General features: G+C 47.5%; 1 protein-coding gene across 7 annotated transcripts; it reads right to left on the reverse strand.

Moving 5' to 3' along the window:
• Window positions 1–13,068: 13,068 nt before the first annotated feature.
• Window positions 13,069–25,553, reverse strand: LAIR1 (leukocyte associated immunoglobulin like receptor 1). Of its 7 annotated transcripts, XM_023197375.1 has the most exons (10): window positions 25,089–25,553; window positions 24,306–24,341; window positions 20,952–21,245; window positions 20,053–20,103; window positions 16,266–16,304; window positions 15,827–15,955; window positions 15,691–15,733; window positions 15,565–15,602; window positions 15,295–15,347; window positions 13,069–14,758 (listed from the first exon to the last, which is right to left on the reverse strand). In XM_023197375.1, exons 1-10 carry the CDS (start codon window positions 25,120–25,122, stop codon window positions 14,612–14,614), a joined length of 864 nt encoding a protein of 287 aa, XP_023053143.1. In that variant the 5' UTR covers window positions 25,123–25,553; the 3' UTR covers window positions 13,069–14,611. The 7 variants fall into 7 exon arrangements, with proteins under 7 accessions (XP_023053143.1, XP_023053145.1, XP_023053144.1 ...); XM_023197377.1 differs by lacking the exon at window positions 20,053–20,103; XM_023197376.1 differs by lacking the exon at window positions 16,266–16,304.
• Between the last annotated feature and the right edge of the window lie 534 nt (window positions 25,554–26,087).

The following is a 26,087-nucleotide window of genomic DNA, read 5'->3' on the forward strand; positions in this document are numbered from 1 at the left end:
GTGTGTGTGTGTGTGTGTGTGTGTGTGTGTGTGTGTGTGTGTGTGTGAAAAACAGGCTGTGTGATATTGCCACACCTGAACATCTGTCCCACGCGTGAGTGGGAGGTCACATTGGACTCCGCCTTGCCAGCCACCACCTTGGGCAGATGCTACGTTTGGAAGAGTTGATGCTCCTGGACAGTAGGAGCTGCAACCATCGCCTCGGGACAGGCCTGATTTCTGAGTCACCTCTGGGAGAAATGTTCTTTGTTAAGATCCTGTGCATGGGGAGATGGACAGCATGCAGTATATTTGAGAAGAGATAGCCGACTAGAAATTACATAGGCAGATGTTGCTGTGGTGAAAAGTAGTGGGTAGAATTAACACACTTAAAAATCAATGCTATGGCCGGGCACGGTGGCTCACGCCTGTAATCCCAGCACTTTGGGAGGCCCAGGCGGGTGAATCACCTGAGGTCAGGAATTCAAGACCAGCCTGGCCAACATGATGAAACCCCATCTCTATACGAAAAATAACAAAAATTAGCCTCATTTTTGAATCCCCTTAAACATTACCAGCCTATAAATGTCTGCTCTTTGGATTATTCTTTGAATTCAGTATTAATATTTTTCCCATTCCCTTGTTAATAGTAAGCTAAATAAAAACTTGTGTCCATTTTATCCTTCTAGAAGAGTAATTTTTCTTTTTACCTTTTTGGAAAAAAAAAAAAAAAAAACTTTACCAAAATATATTTAAGATCAAGAATGCTGGTCATAAGCTGTGAAAATCTGTGTTTTGTCTTAATCATTCCATCAGCATAAAAAATGTACCAAACATGTGAAGTGTTGGTTCCAGGCAAACCTGCTTAAGACTCAATGTTTAAGGTTGTTATTAGGTGGGGACCACCTACTACTAAACATTTTTCTTTTTATGACACAACAGAAAAATGTTAGGTAAAAACTGAACAAAGAGCAAGAGAAGGATCCAGAAAGGTAAGATTACCCAATATAGGAGCAGATGATTGGGGTATTTTGATACCAAAAAGTGCAGAAATGTTCCTAGTGTGTCTAAAATGTATTTGAGAATGAGGAAATGAAAAAAGTGGTATAGAGCTGTATTTCCAAGTGTGCAAACAGACATATGGACATCGATGTGGGCAATACATCGTTCACTGAAAATCAATACATAAATAAAGTGAGAAATAAAAACACTTATCTGCAATACAGCCATGAGTCTCAGAGCACGGCATGTGGAGAAATGTACATACATGGGGTATCTCTGAGAGGAAACAGAAATGAAGAGGTACTTGACTGCCTCTGGAGATGGAAGAAGATGGGAACAAGGATCACCTCTATGCACGTTGGTAAATATATTTGTGTGTGTGTGTGTGTGTTTTAGATGAAGTCTGACTCTTGTTTCCCAGGCTGGCATGCAGTGGCACGATCTCAGCTCACTGCAAACTCCGCCTCTGCCTCCTAGGTTCAAGTGCTTCTCCTGCCTCAGCCTCCTGAGTAGCTGGGATTACAGGCGCTTGCCACCACGTCTGGTTAATTTTTTTTTTTTTTTTTTTTTTTTTTGAGATGGAGTCTCGCTCTGTCACCCAGGCTGGAGGACAGTGGCGCGATCTCGGCTCACCACAACCTTCGCCTCCCAGGTTCCCGCCATTCTCCTGCCTCAGCCTCCCGAGCAGCTGGGACTACAGGCGCCTGCCACCATGCCTGGCTAATTTCTTTGCATTTTTAGTAGAGACAGGGTTTCACCGTGTTGGCCAGGATGGTCTTGATCTCCTGACCTCGTGATCTGCCTGCCTCGGCCTCCCAAAGTGCTGGGATTACAGGTGTGAGTGAGCCCGCGCCTGGCCTGTATTTTTTTTTTTTTTTTCAGGAGAGATAGGGTTTCACCATGCTGGCCAGGCTGGTCTTGAACTCGAGACCTCAAGTGATCCGCCCACCTCGGCCTCCCAGAGTGCTGGGATTACAGGCATGAGCCACCGCGCCCGGCCCCAACTTTTTTTTAAATCAAGTGAGTGAGAAGAGGATTCATCTTTTCGGCAAGCTTCAGAAGTCCAGGTGATGATTCTGGTTAGAAAGGGCTGTCCGTGGTTGGGCGCGGTGCCTCACGCCTGTAATCCCAGCACTTCAGGAGGCCGAGGCAGGTGGATCACGAGGTCAGAAGTTCAAGACCAGCCTGGCCAAGATGGTGAAACCCTGTCTCTACTAAAAATATGAAAAGTAGCTGGGCATGGTGGTGGGTGCCTGTCGTCCCAGCTACTCGGGAGGCTGAGGCAGGAGAATTGCTTGAACTCGGGAGGCGGAGCTTGCGGTGAGCCGAGATCGCACCACTGCGCTCCAGCCTGGGTGACAGAGTGAGACTCCGTCTCAAAAAAAAAAAAAAAAAGCTGTCTGGAGTTAAATTCAGACCAGCAGGCTGGGCCCGGTGGCTCAGGCCTATAATCCCAGCACTTTGGGAGGCCGAGGCGGGCGGATCACGAGGTCAGGAGATTGAGACCATCCTGGCTAACACGGTGAAGCCCCATCTTCACTAAAAATACAAAAAATTAGCCGGGTGTGGTGGCGGGCGCCTGTAGTCTCAGCTACTGGGAACTCGGGAGGCTGAGGCAGGAGAATGGGTGAACCCGGGAGGCGGAGCTTGCAGTGAGCCGGGATCGCACCACTGCACTGTCCAGCCTGGGTGACCAGCGAGACTCCGTCTCAAAAAAAAAAAAAAAAAAAAAAAATCCAGACCAGTAGTGATTTTCCCTAAAACGAGAATCCTGAGATAGGAGCTTCCACACTCACCACAACTGGAGTCAACTTTACACACAGACCCCAAGGTGTCCAAGTACTTTCTATGAGTGTTGCTGCTAAAAAAAATACAATACAATAACAATAATAATAATACAAACTCCAGGCCTCTTGGATTCTAAAAACGGGACTCGTGTATCTCTTTTTTCTCCAAATTTAGCCTGGCCTCTTTCTCGAGTCGGCTACAGCAGGTTCCTTGAGTTCCCGGTGTGGTTGAAATCATAAATATTCCTTCTCTTTCATTTCCCTTTTTCACATCCCCAAACCCACGTGGTGGTTCATCTGGGGAGCCGTATTTCCTTGGGGAGGAAAGTGAGATTTTGAGGAAAGTAACGGTGGGTGTCAGACCCAGGGGAGATTAACTTTCAGTTCCTGCAGTTGCCCCTACCAGGGCGACAATCTGGTGCTCATAGAAACCTGCTCAGAGAATCTCTTTCTTGCTTTTGTTCCTTCCTCAACACAACGGCCACGGTTACCAGTGGAGACAAAATATGTCCGGAGTGGACTGGAGTCCAAGAAAAGGTACATCTGGCATGTCCTTGCCTAGGAAGTCGCCGGCACAGAAGTCCAGAAATGAGTGAGCTTTTGAAAACAAGAACGGGCCCGGCACAGTGGCTCACGCCTGGAATCCCAGCACTTTGCCAGGCCGAGACAGGCACATCATCTGAGGTCAGGAGTTTGAGACCAGCCTGGCCAACATGGGAAACCCCCATCTCTACTAAAAATAAAAAAAAATTAGCCGGGCGTGATGGTGCACCCAGCTACTCTGGAGGCTGAGACAGAGGTGGAGGCTGCAGTGAGCCGAGACTGTGCCTCTGCACTCCAGCCTGGATGACAGAGCAAGACTCTGTCTCAACACACACACACACACACACACACAGAATGACATTCGGCCTTTGATAAACAGGAGAATCACATCCCAGATTTATTTAGAGTTTGCTAAAGGTATTCATCTCAAGAGCAGCTGAGCAAACTCAACTTTGAACTACCAGTCTCCATGAGTTCCCCGACCTCCCTGTCCCTTTCAATAAAAGATTCCTCTTATTCTAGTCTTCAAACTGGGGCCTGATTCCATCGGTTTTGGGGATGTCTCTTTGCAATTCCAAAATATATATATATATATCGGCACCGCGGGGAAGAGCAAGGAATATGGTCTGTTCTCTCTCTCCCCACTTCAGGGGGGCCTCTTAACCTTCACGTATTTCCTTCCACAATGACCGCCCAAGAGGCACCGATGACCCCAATACTGCTTGAAAAATAAAACTGCTTCCTCCCTACCCCTTCAGGAAGCAACCCCTTCTGTAAAGATTTCATGGCCGGGCGCGGTGGCTCACGCCTGTAATCCCAGCACTTTGGGAGGCCGAGGCAGATGGATCACCTGAGGTCAGGAGTTCAAGACCAGCCTGGCCAACATGGTGAAACACCTTCTCTACTAAAAATACAAACATTAGCTGGGGGTGGCAGTGGTCACCTGTAATCCCAGCTATTCAGGAGACCAAGACAGGAGAATCGCTTGAACCTGGGAGGCAGAGGTTGCTGTGAGCCGAGATTGCACCATTGCCCTCCAGGCTGGGCAACAAGATTGAAATTCCATCTCAAAAAAAAAAAACAAAAACAAAAAACCCAATGAAGGATCCTCTTCCATAAATTATATTGCACAAGCTGGATATTCTCATCGAAAGAATGAAGCTGGACCATTATCTAACACCGTTCAAAAAAATTAAATCAAAATGGATTAAGAATTTAAACAAAAGACCTGAAACCAGAAAAATCCTAGAAGAAAACACAGGGAAAACTTCCATGACATTGGTCTCAACGACAATATTTTTGATATGACCCCAAAATCCCAGGCAAAAAAATGAAGTGAAAATAAATACGTGCGACTACATCAACCCTAAAGACTTCTTCAAAGCAAATAAGATAACGAAAAGGGAAAGTATAAAATGGGGGAAAATATTTGCCAACCATATATCTGATTAAATATCCATAATATGTAAAGAACTGATACAACTCAATAGCAAAATGACAAATTACCGATTTTAAAATGGGGAAAGAATGTGAATAGACATTTTCCCAAAGAAGACATATAAATGGCTAACAAGTATATGAAAAGGTATTCAGCATCACTAATTATTAGAAAAACGCATATTGAGGTCAGGCACAGTGGCTCAAGTCTGTAATCCCAGCACTTTGGGAGGCTGAGGCAGGTGGAACATGCGAGCTCAGGAGTTCGAGACCAGCCTGGCCCACGAGGTGAAACCCCATCTCTACTAAAAATACAAAAATTAGCTGGGCATGGTGGCGGGCGCCTGTAATCCCAGCTACTCGGGAGGCTGAAGCAGAAGAATCCCTTGAACCCGGGAGGCGGAGGTTGCAGTGAGCTGAGATTGCGCCGCTGCACTCCAGCCTGAGCGGCCAAGTGAGACTCCATCTCACAACAATAAAGAAAAATGCACATTGAAATCACAGGGAGATGCCACCTCACTCCAGTTAGGATGGCTATTATAAAAACAGCCAAATATGGCAAGTGCTGGGAAGGACGTTATCCAACAACCCTTGGCCATTGTTAGTGAAAATGCAGGTTGGTGCAGTTATGATAGATAACAACATAACAGAATGGAAGTTTCTTAAAAACTTAAAAATCAAACTGTATGACACAGCATTTTCAACTCTGGATACTTATCTAAAAGAACCGAAATCAGAATCTTAAAGCGATATCTGCACTCCTATATGTATTGCACCATTATTCACAATAGCCAACATGCAGAAACAACATAAATGTTCATCGATGGATGAAAAGATAAAGGGAATGTGGCATATACATGTGGCATATACATATCATGGAATACTGTCCAGCCTTTTAAAGGAAAGAAATCCTATAGTTTGAAAGAAGATAGTTGAATCCAGGTGACATTACGCTAAGTAAAATGAGCCAGACACGGACAGACAAATGCCTTATGATGTCATGTAAGTGTGAATCTAAAACAGTCAAACTCTAAAAGCCAAGTGTAGAATGATGGCTACCAGGGGCTGGCAATGGGGAAATGAGAAAATGTAGGTCAAAGAGTAGAAAGCTTCAATTCTCCAAGATGAATAAATTCTGGAGAGCTAACGGATAGCATGGTGACTACAGGTAACAACGCGAAATTTGCTGAGAGCAGATTCTAAGTATTCCAACCCCCCCCCACACACACAATTATGTGAGATGACGGGTGTGTTAATTATTTTAATTGTGGTGATTGTTTCACTATCTATACATTTATCTATAGAAAACCATCAAGTTGTACACCTTAAATATACATATTTTAAAATAGGTATTTTAAATATGTACATATTTAAATATACTGCACTTCAACCTGGGTGACAGAGTGACACCCCATCTCAAAACAGGTTAGCAAATTATGTCTGTTACTCAGGTAAAACATGAGGACACCCACTCCTGAACTCAGTAATGGGCAAGCCTGCTGTATATCAAAGGGGTACTACCTCTTTTTTTTGGGGGGGTGTGGGTTTTGAAGGAGTCTTTTTATTTTTTTTTTTTTTTTTTTGAGATGGAGTCTTGCTCTGTCGCCCGGGCTGGAGTGCAGCGGCCGGATCTCAGCTCACTGCAAGCTCCACCTCCCGGGTTTACGCCATTCTCCTGCCTCAGCCTCCCGAGTAGCTGGGACTACAGGCGCCCGCCACCTCGCCCGGCTAGTTTTTTGTATTTTTAGTAGAGACGGGGTTTCACCGTGTTAGCCAGGATGGTCTCGATCTCCTGACCTCGTGATCCGCCCGTCTCGGCCTCCCAAAGTGCTGGGATTACAGGCTTGAGCCACCGCGCCCGGCCTGAAGGAGTCTTGCACTGTCGTCCAGGCTGGAGTGTAGTGGTGCAATTTCGGCTCACTGCAACCTCCGCCTCCCGGATTCAAACGATTCTCCTGCCTCAGCCTCCCGAGTAGCTGGGATTACAGGCATGCGCCATCACGCCCGGCTAATTTTTGTATTTTTAGTAGAGATGAGGTTTCACCATGTTGACCAGGCTGGTCTCGAACTCCCGACTTCAGGTGATCCACCCGCCTCAGCCTCCTAAAGTGCTGCGATTACAGGCGTGAGCCACCGCACCCGGCTTAAGGGGATACTATTTCTTGTATTACGTTTTATTATTTTCCAGTGTTAAAGAGCACCTTGTTTATTATTACACTCGATATAATTAGCAGAACACGGAAATTATTAGGAAGTAAAACCACAATGCTAAAATCCACACGTTTAAAATTCAGTATATAGCTAGTAAATATGATTAAAGAGGAAAGAAAAAGCAGAAACTGGAATACAGACTAGGCAATGAAAGCAATCACTTCCCTAACATTTTGGTATGAATTGGTTGCATAATTGCTACATAAATTGGTAAACTGAATGAAATGAATACTTACTAATTATTTCTGAGTTTTGAAAATACACAAACACTAGGTAAGCAATAATTTACAGATCTTTGTAGACACAGTGTTGTATTTAAAATTTTGGAGAAAAAATAGCTTAAGAAAATGTGTGTTATTGTACTAATCAAGCATTCAAACAAACATGGAAGAAATTTCACAAGAAAATAGGGGTCCTAAAATTAGACTGAAGAAACGCACAGAAACCATTTATCCTGCATGGGGAAGCTTAATATTTTAAAGAGTTTGACCAACAAAATATGTGTGCATCAATGAGGTATTTTATAACCAAACGCCAACATTCCCAAATGCCCTGTGCTGGTAACAAAGAAGACAGCAAAATAATATTGTTCATAATAGGGTAAATAGCTTTACCAAGTATTTTTAAAATTACAGATACAATTGGGTTATACTGAGCCAAGAATATAGAACAGTCTACCAAATAATGTGAAGTATTTGGTACATAGATAAATAAATAAACAGCTGTACAGATAAAAATTGTTTTTATGAATTTAAAAACTAAAGAGCTTGAGACATATAGGCATAAAATACACTAGGAACTTAGTGTATGAGTAGAAGTTCGTTCAAAAACAAGTAGTAAGCCAGGTGCAGTGGCTCACGCCTGTAATCCCAGCACTTTGGGAGGCTGAGGCAGGCAGATCACCTGAGGTTCAGGAGTTCGAGAACAGCCTGGCCAATATGGTCAAAATATTTCAAAAATAAATTTGAAAGTGCAGGTGATTTTTATGTAAAATACATTCATTAGCCAAATGTTTAATTCAGGGTCACACCTTCAATTTGTATAATAATTGTTCTGATTCCAGCCTTGCTTTTTTAATTCTACACAGAAATAAATGAATTATGGTTTCTCAATTTGCCAATAATTAAAGTAGAATGAAAAGAGAATCCTTCTATATTTATATCATGCAAAGTAAAATATATGGCTTTCTTAGTCATGTTTAATTGAACAGAAAATTTTATAAGTATCCAAAATGTAAATGGTTTTTAAAGAATTCAAATTAGGATTCATCAAAAATAGGACTGTCTTTATTGTTGAAAAACATTATATTTGTTTACTCTAATAATGAACAAGTTATTAAGTTACGATGTGATTTAACCGCTATGAGAATTTGGGAAATTAGAATCTTGGTAAAGTATAGATTAGTTAAAAGAAAAAGATGCTTTAGAAAATCAAAGACATTTCTGAAAGAATGTATAATAACCAATAACAGTTTGACCCCAGTGTTACAGAGGACGGGGAGAAGGTGGAAGAATGAGAAAATAATACACATGGCATGTAGTCTATGTGCACAAATCTTTTTCTTTTGTTGGGAAGAAAATGTTTTATCACAACAAAGATAATAAATTTAGCAACTTTGTTCTAGAGATCAATCAATAAATCCAAATAGGAGAAAGAGGAGTGGTCTATAAAAGCAGAAAACAATCTCACAAATGAATATATATAGTGTACTAAATAAATGGAGCTGGATGGTCAATAAAGGCAACAAGAAAATATCTGTGAATCCTAGACCAGCTGTGATGACGGCTCCGTATGCCCTTAAAGAACTCCAATAATTCATGAAAAAGTAAAGACCTTCTCCTTTCTTTATCAAAGTGATTTTTATGGGGTACACTGTAAGGACCAAATGGGGCACATTTTACTTCTTGGAACAGCAACAGGAAAATTCCCATCCCGCAGCTCTTACAAGTTAGATCTTAGCAATCGGAACAGAGCAGGTTTGCACGGCTGAAGGACTGAGCAGAACAACAGTTTTAGGAAGCTTTAGCTCTAAATCCCAGTGGATCTGGAGCAGGTGCAGAGCTTTGGGGACTCTCAAAGCACTTTTAAATCTGGTTAAGTGTCAGAATTGCATTTAGACATCAACACATTTCTATTCCTTGATGATTCCTCCTCCCTAAGCCTTAAGTATATAGTCACCTTTTATCAAAAAGGTATTTTATTTGTTTAAGTGGAAGATATAGTTTACTTTCTTCACACAGACGCCAGAAATTTTCTATGAACATAGAATTGTTGGTGCAATCAAGTGCATACTGCTTCCCAGATCCTATAACAAAGGAGATGAAGGTGTATAATTTTATACTCATCACAGAAAGTTTTCAGAGACTAACTGGCATCACCAACCAAAATACAACATGCTACCACCACAACTATTTTCAAATGTCCTCGGTAGTAGTTTCTACTGGACAGCAGGTGTGTAAGCAGGAGCCAAGGGTGAAACATGCTCTTCCGAGCAAGAGAGCAAAGGCTGTGAGGTTTGGTGTATTCATCCAGAGAGAGTGTTTTAAATGGGGCTATGACAGAGAAGGTAGACAAGAGGTGTCGGGCAGCCCTGGACACCCTCAGAAAATACCCCGCTTCATGGATTTATTTTCTATGTTCAGTTTTGACACTAAAAGGTAATATATATATATATATATATATATATATATATATATATATCGCCACCCTATAGTTTGTATGACAAACATTCTCACTTGTTCAAGCTGTATTCAATGTCAAGCCCGTTTTATTTCCCCTACTACAAAATCTCACCGCCGTGGTCCTTGTACCTACAGTGATGGTTCTGAATAAAGCCCTCCCTACTTTGCTTTAATAAAGGTCACTGGGTAATCTTTCTCTCAACACCTTGCCCAGCTGGCCCAGGGCTCCAAGAAAGGGAAGGTCAGACCCCTGGCCTGTGCCCTGGATACTCACAGGGACGTCTGGGAGTATCTGATGCTGCCCCATCTGGCCCAGGTGAGGCCTCTCCTCCCTTCCACGTTGGGCCCCACTGCAGCCTCCTAGTGCTCACACCCCAGGGGAATTGGGGTGGGGTCACAAGCACAGGGTAGGCCGTCGCTCTCTGCCTGGCCACAGTGCACTGCCTAGGTGGTGCTTGGGGGCCGTGCAGTAGGAGGGACATCTCCACACAGCAATGTCCCCAGACCTCATCACCCTGAGTTCTGGCCCCTGTGTTGGGCGGGTTGGAAGGTGAAGAAGAAAAGACAGTCCCCTGCATCTGATTTTCTGTCTTCTCTCTGGGCCCATCCTCCTCCCACTAATACTTCAAGAAATAACAGTGTGGTATTTTTGCTTAATTTCCCCTAAATTATATCTGTCCTGCTTCCCACTGTGACCTCACCGCCTGAACGTCCCGGACTTCCTTACACTGGAGCAGACAGTGGCATCTGCTCAGCTCAGCTCTCCTGTGCTCTGCGAGGGGTAGAAAAATTCACACATCCTCTCCTATGTCCAGACTGTCCACCTTCTGCTAAGAGTTATTTACCCACCTGTCAACCTCAGAGTCAAACAAACAAGACGTTATGGGAGAAAACACCCGGCTGACGGTTGAAAAACAACCAGAAAAGAAAGACAGAGATACAGAAAAAGAGACAGAGATGGCTGGGCGCAGTGGCTCACGCCTGTAATCCCAGGACTTTGGGAGGCCGAGGTGGGTGGATCACCTGAGGTTGGGAGTTCAAGACCAGCCTGACCAACATGCAGAAATCCCGTCTCTAACAAACATACAAAAAATTAGCTGGGTGTGGTGGCGCATGCCTATAATCCCAGCTACTCGGGAGGCTGAGGCAGGAGAATTGCTTGAACCTGGGAGGCAGAAGTTGTAGTGAGCCGAGATCGCACCATTACACTCCAGCCTGGGCAACAAGAGCGAAACTCTGTCTCAAAAAGAGAGAGAGACAGAGACACATTGTGAGACAGAAAGACAGAAGGAGAGAGAGAGACAAGGACAGAGACAGAGCAGGGAGAATGTGTCCCACGTGAAGAACAGGGAAAATCAGTCATGATGTTCACGCAAGAAAGCAAAGATAGAGAGTACAGCAATGGAAAGCAGATCACAGGAGGAAATTAAACCTGAGCACAAATAGAAAATTAAAGCTTAGTACAAATTAAAATTGGGTAGGCCAGCCAGGCACCCACCCTCTTTGAACCAGGACAGAAACCTCCCAGCAGACTGAGCTGCAGCCCGTCCCGGGATTCATATCATGGAATCAGGAGCCTCACCCGGATCTGAAGCCCCTGCCTCTGAGACTTGGCCGACCTTGGACAGGTTACTGTATGTCTTGGTTCATGTTTTGTTTTTTTTTTTTTTAAATGAGGAAAATAATAGAGCGCGCTGTGAAGGGTGTGTAGGAGAATTTAATGTGTCCATGTTTGCCTACAACTAAATTAGCAACTGCCCCATAGAAAGAGCTGGCTGAGTTTTTGCTGAATTCTTAAAAATCTTTCTCTCTCTATATATATAAAATAATATTTTAAAAATATTCTCTTTGTAGTGGGCATGCAGGCTTCTTTTCTAGGATTTTTCATTTGTTTGGTTTGCTTTTCCAGGATTTTTTTCGTATTCTTTTTTTCACTGACAGATAATAATGGCATAAATGTACGGGGTACTATGTTGCATTACTCTGTTTTCACACTGCTACAAAGAACCTCCCGGGACTGGGTAATTTATAAAGGAAAGAGGTTTAATGGACTCACAGTTCAGCATGGCTGGGGAGGCCTCAGGAAACTTACAATCAAGGCGGAAGGCAAAGGAGAAACAGGCACCTTCCTCACAAGCAGGCAGGAAGGAGAACGAATACAGGAGGAATTACCAAACACTTATAAAACCATCAGCTGTCATGAAAACTCGCTCACTATCAAAAGAACAGCATGGGGAAAACTGCCCCATGATTCAATTACCTCCACCTGGTCTCTCCCTTGACACGTGGGGATTGTAGGGCTTACAATTCAAGATGAGATGTGGGCGGGAACACAGAGCCAAACTGTCTTAAGTGTTTTGATGATTGGTTTACAGGTGCAGTTCTTCTCAGGTGGGGTCTGAAGGGGTGGCCTTCCCCTCCACACCTGTGGGCGTTTCTCGGTAGGTGAAACCAGAGACTTGAGAAAACAAATGAGACACAGAGACGAAGTATAGAGAAAGAAAAAGTGGGCCCAGGGGACCCACGCCAGCACCGGTCTCTGAGTTCCCTTAGTATTTATTGAGAATTATCTTTGCCATCTTAGAAAAAAGGGAAGTGGCAGGATAATAGAATCATCATAGGGAGAAGGTCAGCAGTAAGACATATGAATAAAGATCTCTGTGACTTAAGTTTAAGGAAAAGTGCTGTGCCTTGATATGCATATGTAAACATCTCCATAAACCTTTTTAGTGCATTAAGAGCAGCATTGTGCTAGCAAGTTCCACCTTTCGCCCTAAGGCAGTTTTCTCCTTTCTCAGTAAACAGAACACAATCGGGTTTTACACGGAGATGTTCCATTGCTCAGGGACCGGCAGGAGACAGATGGCTTTTCTCTATCTCAACTGCCAACAACCGCCAAGAGGCCTCCTTCCCTCTTACACTAGTCCTCCTCAGCACAGACCCTTCATGGGTGTCAGGCTGGGGGACTATCAGGTCTTTCCCTTCCCACGAGGCCATATTTCAGACCAGCACATGGGGAGAAACCTTGGACAATACCTAGTTTACCTAGGCAGAGGTCCCTGCGGCCTTCCGCAGTGTATGTGTCCCTGGGTACTTGAGATTAAGAGAACGGTGATGACTTTTAACCAGCAAGCTGCCTTCAGGCACTTGTTTAACAAAACACAGCCTGCACAGCCCAAAATCCTTTAAAACCTTGAGTCACCACAGCACATGTCTCTTGCAAGGACAAGGTTGGGGGTAGGGTCACAGATTAAGAGCATCTCAAATACAGAACAAAATGGAGTCTCTTATGTCTACTTCTTTCTATATAGACACAGTAACAGGCTGATCTCTCTTTTCCCCACAGGGTCTCACACAGAGCCGTGCCCATTGGAGTCTCCACTTCAGGCTTGTGACTGTTTGGGAGTTTTTGTTTTGTTTTGTTTTGAGACAGAGTCTCACTCTGTTGCCCAGGCTGGAGTGCAGTGGCATGATTTCGGCTCACTGCAAGCTCTCCCTCCCGGGTTCACGCTCTTCTCCTGCCTCAGCCTCCCGAGGTACTGGGACAACAGGCGCCCGCCACCACTCCCGGCTAATGTTTTATATTTTTAGTAGAGATGGGGTTTCACCATGTTAGCCAGGATGGTCTCGATCTCCTGACCTCATGATCCGCCCGCCTCAGCCTCCCAGACTGCTGGGATTACAGGCGTGAGCCACCGCGCCTGGCCTGCTTTTGTTTTTTAAAGACAAACACAGATTAACCCAAATGAGATTCTGTCACCTCCTAGTGCTGCATAGGGTAATTTTCTGTTTCAATCTGCATTTGGGAGAGTACCGTGTGACCCTACAGGTAGGGTGGATACTCAGATATGCCTCAACCAACAGCAGGCTCAGTGATTCGTTGGATTTCCTGAGGTGTGTGAGTGTGTGTGGATGTCTGTGTGTGTATGCATGTGTGTGAGAGCATGCATTCCTGTGCATGTATGTGCAGATGTGGACCCGTAGGGTCAGCTCTCTGCCTTCACCCAGCCACACCTCCCTCATTCATTCCTGATACACGTGATTTGTCAGAAAACACTGACACCCACGGGAAGTCCTAAGATGAGCAAATTCAGAATATCTAATGTATAATATCCGTGGTAGTGGGTGCGCTGATGAATTTGATTGTGGCTATCATTGCGCAATGTATGCGTATAACGGATTATCACATTTTACGCCTTGACTGTGTACAATCCTGATCAATTACATTTTAAAAAGAAAACACTGATGCTTCTTTTGTAGGTCCTGTTTCCCACACTCGGCTTGAACAACTGTGAAGGCAGAGACTGGGTCCGAGAGACCTATGCACCCGGGACCAGGCCTGAGGTTGCCAGATGTGAGATACTCAAAATTATTTATTGATGCACAGAGTAAAGCATGATCCAGAGAACTGGGCTTGGCTCTCAGCTGTGTGGGTATAGCGCAGTCTCAAGGCTAGCTTTTGACTTCTAGGAAGGTCTGGGTCAGCAGGGCAGATAATTACAGCAAAGTCTCTGGGGTCATTGGAGGTTCACAGCAGACACCTAGGACAAGCTTGGAGGCGGCATCACTGCTCAGGAAATCAGCTGATTGGCTGTAGTGGGGTCTCTGGAAATAGCCTGACGGCTGTAGCTGGGCCTCTAGAACAGGCAGGTGACTTTAGCTGGGTCTCTGGAAACAGTCAGGTGAATAAAGCTGGGTCTCTAGAAACAGCCAGGGAACTATAGCTGGGTCTCTGGAATCAACTGAGAAACTGTCCAAGGAGCTGCTCGATTGTAGAAGGGACTACCTGGCTAACAAACCTTCTGGATGCTGGTTAGAAACCTCCAGTCTCCAGCTCATGTCTCCAGGACAGCTGCCTGGCTCGCTTTCCAGACGATGATGAATCCAAGAGAAAGCCTTCCAAATGGCCGCTTCAGGCTTTTCCTAGAGTGACTTTCTATCCTCAGGTGCAGAGGCCAGGTGGGCCTGGGGTCAGTGTCTGGCAATGGCTGCATACGTGCAGGACTCAGCCATGGGCTCTGTGGACTGTGGGGACCCAGCCCGGGCCGTCCTCCGTGTGAGGGCCCAGTGGTCCAGCTGAGCATACGTCACCTCCTGGGAACTCCCTGCCGCCGGGGCCTGGGAGAGAGAGACCCAGGGTGAGGGGGTGCCTGGTGGAGGGTGAGGTGAGGGGCTGTGGGGCTGGAGGGCCGTGGCGGCCATCTCCATGGGCCCCGAGGACCCTCTCCTGAAATCGCATCCGTGTGAAGAGCCCTCCCACGGGGTATTAGGGTTGGTCTACGTGACAATGAACAAGGCAGAAGGGAAGACTCCTGACTTCCAAGCTGAGGCAAAAGACATCGCGCTGCCGCCCCTCCCCGCCACTCATCCTTGGATCCCTCCCTCCGGGGGAACCGCGGTGTGGAGAGGCCCCTGTGAGAGGAACAGAGGTTTCCTGCCCACAGCCGTGGGAGTGAGCGTCTTGGACGTGGATCCTCAGCCCACGGGAGCCTTCAGATGCACACAGCCCTGGGCGACCTCTCGACAGCAACCTCAGGACAGACCACGAGCCGGAACCGCCCAGCTGAACTACTCCTGAATTCCCAGTCCAAGGAACTGAGATGTTTTTAAGCTGCTAAATGTGGGGAACTTGAATAACTAGAAGGAAGGCTCACCGAGGTGTCCATCTCTCTGTCCTTCTCAGGAAGTCCATTGACTGTGGCCTTGTCTGGGGGAGAAAATACATGGCCAGTTTTCTGGGAAGGATGTCATAAAGCAAATCTGCCGAGACCCCCCAGCTTCAGTTGACATCCTGCACCCAATCTGTAATACGACCTTCTAGAATGTTCCCAAAGATTCTTATCCCCGCCCCCCACATTGCATCTGGATTGGCAAGAAGTTCCCACTTCCCCATCCCAGGCCTGTCCCTCCTCCTCCCCCTTTACCTGCTGTCCTCTCTAGAACATCAACAGCCAGGTCGGGCCTGAGAGGAAAAATAAAAGTGAACCTCAGGGGCAGCCTGGGGGCAGAGGACTGGGTGGAGGTCCAGGAGTCACTCCCAGGGGCCTCACCTCTGCTGTAGCTTCTGCTTCTCGTCCTTGCTTCTGGGGGGCCCTGAGGACAGTCGGGGTATGAATTAAGGAGACCTTCTTCCTAGCCTCTCCTGACAGCTTCCCCAGGTCACTCCACCCTGCCCCTGAGACCTACCCTGCTTTATCTGATTCTGGCGATGGAGGAAAAAGAGGACCAGAAGGAGGAGACAAAAGAGGAAGACCACTGAGACCCCAATGAGAATATAAAGATGCTCAGCACTCAGGCCTTGGGAAGCAGGTACATCTAAGAAAGACAGAAACAGGTTTTCAGCAGTGTGCATTTATTGAGCACCTACTGTATACCATACACATGTTGCGTGCGTGTCATGAACTTACTAACATATAAAATCTCTCAGGTAAATAATAGTCCTGCAGCACAGGGATGGTTATCCCCTTCCTCCACCACCGGGGTCCTGAGTGCTGGGGCCCTCTGCACAGGGACACAGCCGGGGCCATTGGCAGAGTGGGAATCTGACCAACCCCAAAGCCCAACCTCTTTCTCCTTCCCCAGGAGGCACACGCCAGACTCATGCTCCATGGCCCCCATCACTCAAGCTCATTGTGACTGTTGTCCGACGGCCTCTGTGTGGGTCCTGGGAGGGAGGAATTAGGAGGAGGAGGAGTTAGTCCTGAGCTGGACAGAGAAGGCTCTGAGTCCTCCCATGTCCACTGTGGGGATCTCTCTTCACTCCCCACGACCCTGACCGCTCCTTCTAGACCAGCACCGTCCAGCAGAGTCTTCTGTGATGATGGAAACTTTCTACATCTACTATCCAGTATAAGAGTCACATGTAGCTATTGATATTTAAATGTATTCAAAGTTGAATGGTGTGAGAAGCCTGCAGCACTGTCTGTATCTCGAGGGCTCAGTGACCCCATGTGCCTGATGCCATCCCTACTGGACGGTGCAGATACAGCGTGTTTCCTGAGCGTGAAGCTGTGGTAGACATCTCTGCTCTCTGCCCTCTGTGGATCTAGGCAGAGACCAAGCACCTGCAAGAAGAGGAAGTGAGACTTTCCCTCCCTGACCTCCTTCTGGATTCCCACCAGAGTGCAAGAATCCCCGTGTCTGATTTTATCTGCCCTCACGGCAACCCCCTGATGGGGATGTAACCCGCCCTCCTGTGGGAAGAATCCAAGTTCAGATGTGCTCCTGTTTCCTGAAGCCCTGCAGCTAGCGGGCGGGCAAGTGTGTGCGGCACCGCCCACGCTCCCTGCGCAGCGCATTGCAGGCCCGCCTGTCATCTCCTCGAACATTCACCCTCCTCTGCACAGTGCACGCCACTACCCAATTCACAGGTAACCAAATGGGGTCCTGCGGGGCTCCCCAAAACCCAGGGTCTGAGCCAAGCGTCTCTCTTCCAGGAACAGCGTCCCTCCCCTCCCCCGCTGCCTAGGTAGCATCTTCAATATCCTTCAAGAAAGGCAGACATTCTCTCTTGGAGTATGCTTTCTCTTATGCCTCGTCCACGTTCCAAGGTCCAGGACACCACCCGTTATTCTACACCATGACTTCCTGGGTTTGGTCTTCATAACATTTGCCACCATTTAAAATTGCATATGTATTGTATATGTGCAATATTATACATTTTATATTTATAGCTATATGTATCATGTATTATGCAAATGTATAATATATAACAAATATATTTTTAAATTATGTAATCTTGACATAGACATATTTAACGTATATAGTGTTAATTGTATATGATTTATAATAACTTATGTTACATATATTCACTATAATATATAATGTATAATTTATATTAGATCTAAACCTATAATTAAATATAAAATATTTTTTCTATTATAGTTTTATATAATTTTATACATAATGATAATATATGTTTACATTAATACCTACATTTATTTATTAATTATAACAGTTGAAATTTATTATACTATATAGTAAATATATCTTTCATATAATATATAATATACATTATAGTCATATGTAGTGATACGCTAACATATTCTTACTATATGATTATCTTCCTTATATACGTAATATATGATGGAAAAATATTTATTATAATTTAAATTATAGATCTGAAATTCTCCATTGCAAATCATATATTTTTATCTGTATATGCATGTATGAGAATCTGTGCATTTCTATCGCTCATTCTAATTGTTTCTCCCATTGAAGTTCACAAGACGGGAGGCCATTTCTCCTCATTCATGGTGCATCACACCCAGAGCCTTCAGTGCCTGTCACAGTCCCTGTGAGGACAAAATACTTCCTCAGTATTAATAGCAGCACCCCTCCTTTGGGGTTTTCTAATCAGCACTGATGTCAGCGCCGTGGGTACCTGAACTCAAGTCTCCCTTAAGCGATTCTACTGGGACAGCTCTTTTATCACCTGTGTTTCACATGAGGAATTTGGGACACAGAAGGTTTGGGTGAGTCACTGTCAGGCATAGAGCCGGGAGGTGGCAGAACCACCGGGATTTGAACCATGAACCCAGCAATCTGGCTGCAGGAGGGTCTGTCCTCATAAGCTTTATATGTCACTGCATGAAAGATGAGAGAGGAGAGAGGGAAGGAGAGGGAGCAAGGGAGAGAAAGAGAGGGTAGATATTCCCGCAGACAGAAGGCTAATAAAAACCAGACACTGGACTTGAACCAGGTCAGCTGGACTCAGGAGCACGTCCTGCTGTGCCCCGGCAGCCCAGGAGCCTCTGAGGGGGTCCGGATGGAGGATGGCATCGCTCCTCCCACCTCCCCGTGTGGCTTCAGCTCCTGGTCCCACCTGCCTGAGCTCACAGCCCGAGCCTCACAGGCCATCACTGAGTCTAGGTCCAAGGATGACCACTCTGGTGGTGGAAACCCAGGTGGAGAAGTGTTCGCGGATGTCTTATGCCCCCGTGTCCTCCCCTGGGAGGTTCTAGTCACAGATCACAGGGGGAGATGGACAACTTGAGACACAGGGACTTGGGGCAGCTTCTCTCCCATCACAGAGTCCAGGGCAGAGCAAGATGGAAGGGAAGCCTCATGGCTTCATCCTGGTCACCGTTCACAGGCTACGTCCCCTCCCTGTGGCACCCTCCTCCTCTTACGGGACCTTACTCCATTGTTCAGTGAAGGGGTGGCCTGCCCCTCCACACCTGTGGGTGCTTCTCGTTAGGTGGGACGAGAGACTTGAGAAAAGGAAATAATACACAGAGACAAAGTATAGAGAAAGAAAAGCGGGACCCAGGGGACCAGTGCTGTGTTTTCAGAGGACCCACACTGGCACCGGCCTCTGAATTCCCTTAGTATTTATTGATAATTATCTTTACCATCTAAACGATAGGGGAGTAGCTAGAAAATAGGATCATTGTAGGGAGGAAATCAGCAGTAAGACATAAGAACAAAAATCCTTGTAACATGAATAAGTTTAAAGGAAAATGCTGTGCCTTGAGATGCATATGCAAACATCTCCATAAACCTTTTAGCAGTATTGCTCCAGCAAGCCCCACCTTATTCCTAAAGGCGGTTTCTCCTTACTCAGTAAACAAGGCACACAATGGGTTTTACACCGAGATGTTCCATTGCCCAGGGACGGGCAGGATTTTTAACCATCAAGCCTCTTTCAGGTACTTGTTTAACAAAGACACATCCTGCACATCCAATATCCTTTTAACCTTAAATCACCTTCGCACATGTCTCTTGCAAGGACAAAGTTGGGGGTAGGGTCACCGATTAACAGCATTTCAAATACAGAACTAAATGGAGTCTCTTATGTCTACTTCCTTCTATATAGACACAGTAACAGGCTGATCTCTTTCTTTTCCCCACAGTTCAGGCCTCTCCCAGAGATCACAGAGCCAATAGGAGCATCACCGTCCCTCTCCGGGTGTCCCAGGTTGGAAGGTGAGTTCTAAGTCCCTCCATCAGGTGCAGAGCGGGGTGAATGGTGAGGCCATGCCCACAAGGGGGCAGCGTGGGGCTCGGGAGAACCCAAAAGTCTGGGGTGGGGCTGCCCGGGTGGGTGGCCCCTGCCCCTGCCCCTGCCCCTTCATAGTCTTGTGACTTTAAGCAAGAAACTTTAATTTATGTTTTGCATATTAGAGAGGAGGAGGAGTTAGAGAATCAGACTAGTACCTCCCCCGGAGAGTGGTGTTTGCATTAAGTGCTTTCCACAGTTCCTGGCATGGAACGAGATTGCAATTACAGTACCATTGTTGCTCTGGTCTCTATGAGCATTAGCCATCTCCCACAGCTGGGCGGGTGTCAGTCCCTTCCCGTGGCCTCCCTAGTCCTTGACTCCAAGCCCAGGGCAGAGGGCTGGACCCGGAGATGCATCCCCAGCACAGATCCCCCTGTAATCCCTTCCGGCTGAGGACCCTGCTACTGACCAGCTGAGGAGCCGGGCTCTGTGACGGGGGAGTCCGTGTCTCCAGAGGTTTCTTAAACAGAGGCAGGAGAAGGATTTAGAACCCGTCCCAACCAACCTGCCCTCCTCCACCCTGAGCCCTCATCCAAAGGCCGCATGGCCGTCACACAATCTCAGACGATGTCCCGAGACTCCTGAGAAAACGGGGCAGGGGACAGGAGGCTGGGGAGAGCCCCGCTGCTTGCCCCCTTCTCCCTGGGGCTGCTCACTCCCTCTGCTCCTCCCACCACAAGCTCTGCTTGACCTCAGGGGACCTTTGAGGTCCTGGGGGGACATGAAGGTGGGTTGGAGCCTCTCCGGTGGACTTTGACTCCAGGACATCTCGGGCTGAGCACACATAGGGGTGCGTGTGGTCATGTACCAAAGGTTTTCCCAAAGCACTGTCCAGTCCTGACCAGGGGCCATCCCTGGGCCCTGTGCTCTGCCCAATGGGAGATGAACCACACCAGGAGGAGCACATTGCCTGGGGCAGGTTCTGCCTCAGTGGAAAGGAATAACAAGTGAGATCATCCATCCCGTGTGAAAAGACACTCATCCCCTTGCAGGGGTTCGCCCCCTAATCTCTGGGAACCCGCTCCCCACCCAGCCAAGCGGTGCCAGCTCTGAGCCCATCGGATGCTGGGGCTGAGTGTCCAGGCCATCCGTGGCATCCAGAGGAGACCAGGGCTCCAGGGACCTAAGCAGGTGCGAGGGCAGAGGGGAGGTGTGTGCAGAGGGAGGGGGGAGAGGAGGGCTTGGGGGTCAGGAGGAGGGCAAGGGTGGCCACAGAGAGAGGGCAGCAGCTGGGACAGGGTCCAGGGACCTGGGGACAAGCTTGAGGGCCGAGCTGAGACTGGGGCAGGGCCCAGGTGACGTCCTTACCTTTCACCACCAGCTCCAGGGGGTCACTGAGCTCAGACCATCTGGTGGACTTTTTATAGAGGCAGCGATAAAGCCCGGCATTGGCTTCACGTACTGAGTCGATGCGGAATCTGGCCTCTGACTCAGATGGACTAGCTTGAGACACATCCTCAGTATCATTGAACTTGGATCTATCCTCCCTCTCCAGGCGGAATGTTTGAACCCCAACCGGGCCCCGGCACTGGAGGGTCACAGGCCTCCCCAGGGGGATTTTGGAGCCTGGCTCAGCCGAGATGGAGGGTCTGGGCAGGGGCCCTAGGAGGGAAGCAGAGAAGGACCTCAGCGTCCACCGTAGGAAGTCACCATGCCACACACGTCATTTTAGCATCACACTTCAGGGATTTTAGCAATTTTGTAGAGTTGTGCAGCCACGACCACAGCCCAGCCTTAGAACATCGCCACGCCTCCTGCACCTTCTACGTGCGCGGGAATTCTCATCGCTGCAGAGTTATTTTCCCAGGTGACAATAAGGACCCCGAGACTTGCTCACATCTTGGGCCTTGCTCAGGGTCACGTGGAGAGTGTCGGAGCAGCCTGGGGCCCCTCATGTCTGCTGAGAGCCCAGGGCCACTTTCCAGAGGGACAGAGGGCGGGAGGGAGGCACAGGACAGGGATGACAGGGTCATTTGTGAAGGATGAGGGACAGGGAAGCGAGGGCTCTGGAGATGGCTCGTGCTGGGGCCTGAAGGGCACTGGCCGGTCCCCGGGTGGGACTGAGTGTGGGACGGGGGTTGCCAGGCTCCTGTGAGGGTCCGATGGGGTGAGGGTGAAGCCCCCAGCCCTGACCCAGCCCTGATCTGCTCACAGCAGATGCCCAGCCCGTGGCAGGTCCCCATTGCTAATGCAGGTCTCTGTGGAGACACCACTCTGGGTTTTCCTCTATAGTTTCTCCTTTCTCCTCAGCCGAATTTGCATTTCCTTGTTATTACAGCTCCTGAAAAACCCTGTTTATCTCAACTGGGCTTGGGGTGGAGGAGGAAGGGCGGGACTGATGCCCTGAAACAGGAAGGTTGTGTCAAAATTAGCAAAATCCCTGAGCAGGGCAAAGAGCTGGCAGGGCTTCAATTCGCTCATCCCGTCTTCACTCCTTCTTTGTTACTGACAGATTAAAACTGCATATGTTGAAGGTGTACAACACGATGTGTTGGTACAGGTATACACTGTGGACTCGCTGAATCAAGCTAATTCATATAACCTTACTTTGCATAGTTAATTTTTGTGGTGAGAATATTTAAAATCTGCCTCTTAGCGATTGTCAAGCATATGATACATTGTGATTAACTCTAGTCGTTATGTTGCACAGTCCTGAACTTACTCTCCCTGTCTAGACGGAATTTTCTATCCTTTGACCTGCATCTCCCCAAACCCACCCATTTGTTCATTTTTCTTTCTTTTTTTTTTTTTGAGACGGAGTCTGGCTCTGTCTCCCGGGCTGGAGTGCAGTGGCCGGATCTCAGCTCACTGCAAGCTCCGCCTCCCAGGTTTACGCCATTCTCCTGCCTCAGCCTCCCGAGTAGCTGGGACTACAGGCGCCCGCCACCTCGCCCGGCTAGTTTTTTGTATTTTTAGTAGAGACGGGGTTTCACCGTGTTAGCCAGGATGGTCTCGAACTCCTGACCTCGTGATCCGCCCGTCTCGGCCTCCCAAAGTGCTGGGATTACAGGCTTGAGCCACCGCGCCCGGCCCATTTTTCTTTCTTTTAACCATATCTCAGTTACTTATCAATCCGTTCAAAGACGCTTTTCATGGGCCGCTAATTCCACAAATGTGAGAAACATACACAGGGTGTCTGCCCTTTGGAGGTGGACATCTAGAAGGGAGGACAGATACTGCTCGGAGAATTGTCCAAATCTGCAGCTGCGAACTGCAGTAAGTTTCCTGTGGGTAAGCGCAGGAATCTAGGGGAAGGTGGGCGGTGGAGCTGACCTCCTCTGCAAAGTCCTCAGGGACAGGATGTGGCTGGGAAAATGGGCATGTCCAGACCAAAGACAGATACACGGGTCTGATTCCATCTGAAGATAAACAGGGGAAGGGCTCTGAGAAAAAAAAAATCATCTTACAATGAGATATTAAATGAAAATGTTTGAATACAGTTTAAAAACGGTGGAAAGTACAATGGTCATGTGCTTTCGCAAATCACAGCGTCCCTGGGGTCAGGAAGGGAGCGGGCAGCAGTGGCATGGACAGGCTGAGGCCGGCCTCGGGGAGCCACGGAGGGGAGAGGTGCCGTCACCAGGGGGAGACACAGGAAAAGTCAATGAAGAGAGAGGGAAAGATGAGAAAAATGTAGAGTGAAGTCACCAGGACTGGGTGACATGGTGCATCTAGGAGGATGGAGAAGAGATGGAATGTTCAGAGTCTGCCCTTTGTGACTGTCGTGCTCCCTGCCAAGAAGCTGCCGAGTGAAGTGTGGGCTGGTCTGGGGAACACTGCCGGGCTCAGCCTTGGTGACGTTGGGTTTGAATTCTCGTTGTAGAAATCGGTGTGTGGAGGTGACTCCTGCACTCCCAGGGTGACTACAGAGCTACTCACAGCCGCCAAGACCTGGAAATAACCTAAGTGTCCACTGTCAAATGAATGGATGAGGAAAATGTGGTGTGTCTATGCAATGGAATATTATTCAGTCCTAAAAAAAGAAGGACGTTGTATCATTTGCAACAACATGGATTATCCAGGGGACATTATGCTAAGTGAAATAAGCCAGGCACAGAAAGACAGTTATTACTGCATGATCTCACTTATCTGTGGAATCTAAGAAAAGTTGATCACGCGGAAGTAGAGAGTAGAACGGTGGTTACTGGAAGCTGCAGGGCCTCCAGTAACATGGGAGAGACACTGATCAAATGATACAAAGTTTCAACTAGCCAGGAGGAGTGAGTTTTTCCGATCTATTGCACAGCAGAACAATAGTTCATAATAATTTATTGTATATTTCAAAAGTACTAAAAGGAGATTTAAAATATTCTCATCACAATAAAATAAGTATGTGATGGGACTGGTATGTTAATCAGCTTTATTTAATCTTTCCACCATGTGTACATATGTCATCATATCACAATGTACCCTTCAAACATATACAATTATTTGTCAATTAAAAATAAAATTTTTGAAAATAAGAAAGGCAAAATAAGACAGGTGGAGGATGAGAGAGAGAACTGGGTGAGGGTTATGCATTTTACATTTGGAATAGTTTGCAATCTAGGGTGTACTTAAAGGGATCCCTCCAGGCCCTCTAAGCATCAACATCACTCCCACCCAGAACTGCCCTTGGGGTGCCAGAGGGGACGGGGAAGACGGGACGAAGGTGAAACTCACCCTCCTGCGTGTGGATCGTCTGGGCCAGGCAGAGCACTGGAAGAGAAGCCCCAGTGAGAAAAATGCCCACCTCCCAGTCTCCTTACGGGGCTGCTATCAAAAGGGGGCTGGATGGAGCTGGGGGGCATTCAGCATTTCATCATGACCAAACCAACCCTCCTCGACATCACTATCTCAGTGTAATCCTTCTTGCTGCAAAATGGTTTCAAGATAAATCCCAAAGTCTCCTCTTCCAAAAAGGCTCCTGCTCCCCCAGCCCTTCTTTTTGGTGGTGTTGTTGGAGACGGACTTTTCTTCTTGTCACCCAGGCTTAGAGTGCAGTGGCACGATCTCGGCTCACTGCAACCTCCACCTCCTGGGTTCAAGCAATTCTCCTGCCTCAGCCTCCTGAGTAGCTGGGATTACAGGCACCCGCCACCATGCCCAGCTAATTTTTGTATTAGTAGAGATGGGGTTTCACCACGTTGGCCAGGCTGGTCTCAAACTCCTGACCTTATGATCCACCCGCCTCAGCCTCCCAAAGTGCTAGGATTACAGGCATGAGTACCGCGCATGGCCCCCCAGCCCTTCTTAAAGCTGACCTCATCCCCATACCCAAGCCCCTGTTTTTAGGACAAGGTCTTCTCTGGTCAGACTTAGGCCCCGAGGAGAGCAGCAGGGCAGTCTTGGGGGAGGAGGACACTTTCCTTCCCAGAATCTTCTGCACTGGAGTCAGGCTTGAGCAGGGAACTTTCCAGACCTCCCGACCCCCTTTCCAGCCTCCCCGCTGCCTCCAGCACTCACCTAGGCCCAGGAGGGCGGTGGGGTGGGGAGACATGGCCCCAGTCCCAGCAGTCTGGCCTGGCCTGGGGCGCACCAGTGCAAGGACAGAACTCTGCAGCAGATGCAAGCCGACAGGATGTGCTGGCCAGGGGCCTCCTGCCTGTGGGGTTTCCACAGCAGCTGCCTCACACAAGAGGAAGAGCTTTCTGTCCTGTCCTTTCCCCTCTTCCCACTAGTGAGACAAGAGTGAGGGCGCTGGTTTCTGAAAAATGTCACTTACCTCAAATGTGACTTAGGATCAGATGACCCTAAACTAGGTACCCGATGTGTCAGCCTCTTTCTAAATCTACGGGACAAGGCAGAATAAAGGTCGGGCAACCAACTGACTTGGACACCATCCCAACTCCACAAGTCAACGGTCGCAGCTCTTGGGCAAGACATGACAAAACTAGAAGCTGACGTTTCCCCCTATTAGAAATGGGAGCCATATAATCCTTCCCCAAGTTTTTCATATTGTGATCTTTGCTAAAATCCCAACAAGGTATTTAACACGTTAAAAAATATCCTACAACGCATGCTATTTTTTTCAGGAGACAGTGTTGGCGAGGATGTGGAGAAACTGGATCCCTTGCGTACTTCAGTGGGAATTAAAAATTGGGCAATCACTATAGAGAACAGTGGGGAGGTTCCTCAAAAGATTAAAAATAGAGCTACCATATGGCCCAAGAATCCCACTTCTGGGTCTATATTTAAAATAAACAGGCCAGGCATGGTGGTTTACGGCTGTCATCCCAGACCTTTGGGAGGCCAAGGCAGGTGGATCACCTGAGGCCAGGAGTTCGAGACCAGCCTGGCCAACATAGTGAAACTCTGTCTCTACTAAAAATACAAAAAAATTAGCTGGGTGTGGTGGTGGGTGCCTGTAATCCCAGCTACTTGGGAGACTGAGGCAGGAGAATCGCTTGAACCCGGAAGGCGGGGGTTGCAATGAGCTGAGATTGCACTATTGCACTCCAGCCT

This window comes from Piliocolobus tephrosceles, chromosome 21 (assembly GCF_002776525.5).
Source record: "Piliocolobus tephrosceles isolate RC106 chromosome 21, ASM277652v3, whole genome shotgun sequence".
Lineage (NCBI taxonomy): Eukaryota > Metazoa > Chordata > Mammalia > Primates > Cercopithecidae > Piliocolobus > Piliocolobus tephrosceles.

What these genes read in the sequence shown, in the direction of transcription:
- LAIR1 (XM_023197375.1), bottom strand. Translation starts at nt 25,122, where the DNA reads ATGTCTCCCCACCCCACCGCCCTCCTGGGCCTAG. An exon ending in GACGATCCACACGCAGGAGG is followed by an intron (nt 21,246 to 24,305) that starts GTGAGTTTCACC and finishes CTTCCCTCCTAG; the next exon opens with GGCCCCTGCCCAGACCCTCC. An exon ending in GGACAACAGTCACAATGAGC is followed by an intron (nt 15,956 to 16,265) that starts TTGAGTGATGGG and finishes TGTCTTTCTTAG; the next exon opens with ATGTACCTGCTTCCCAAGGC.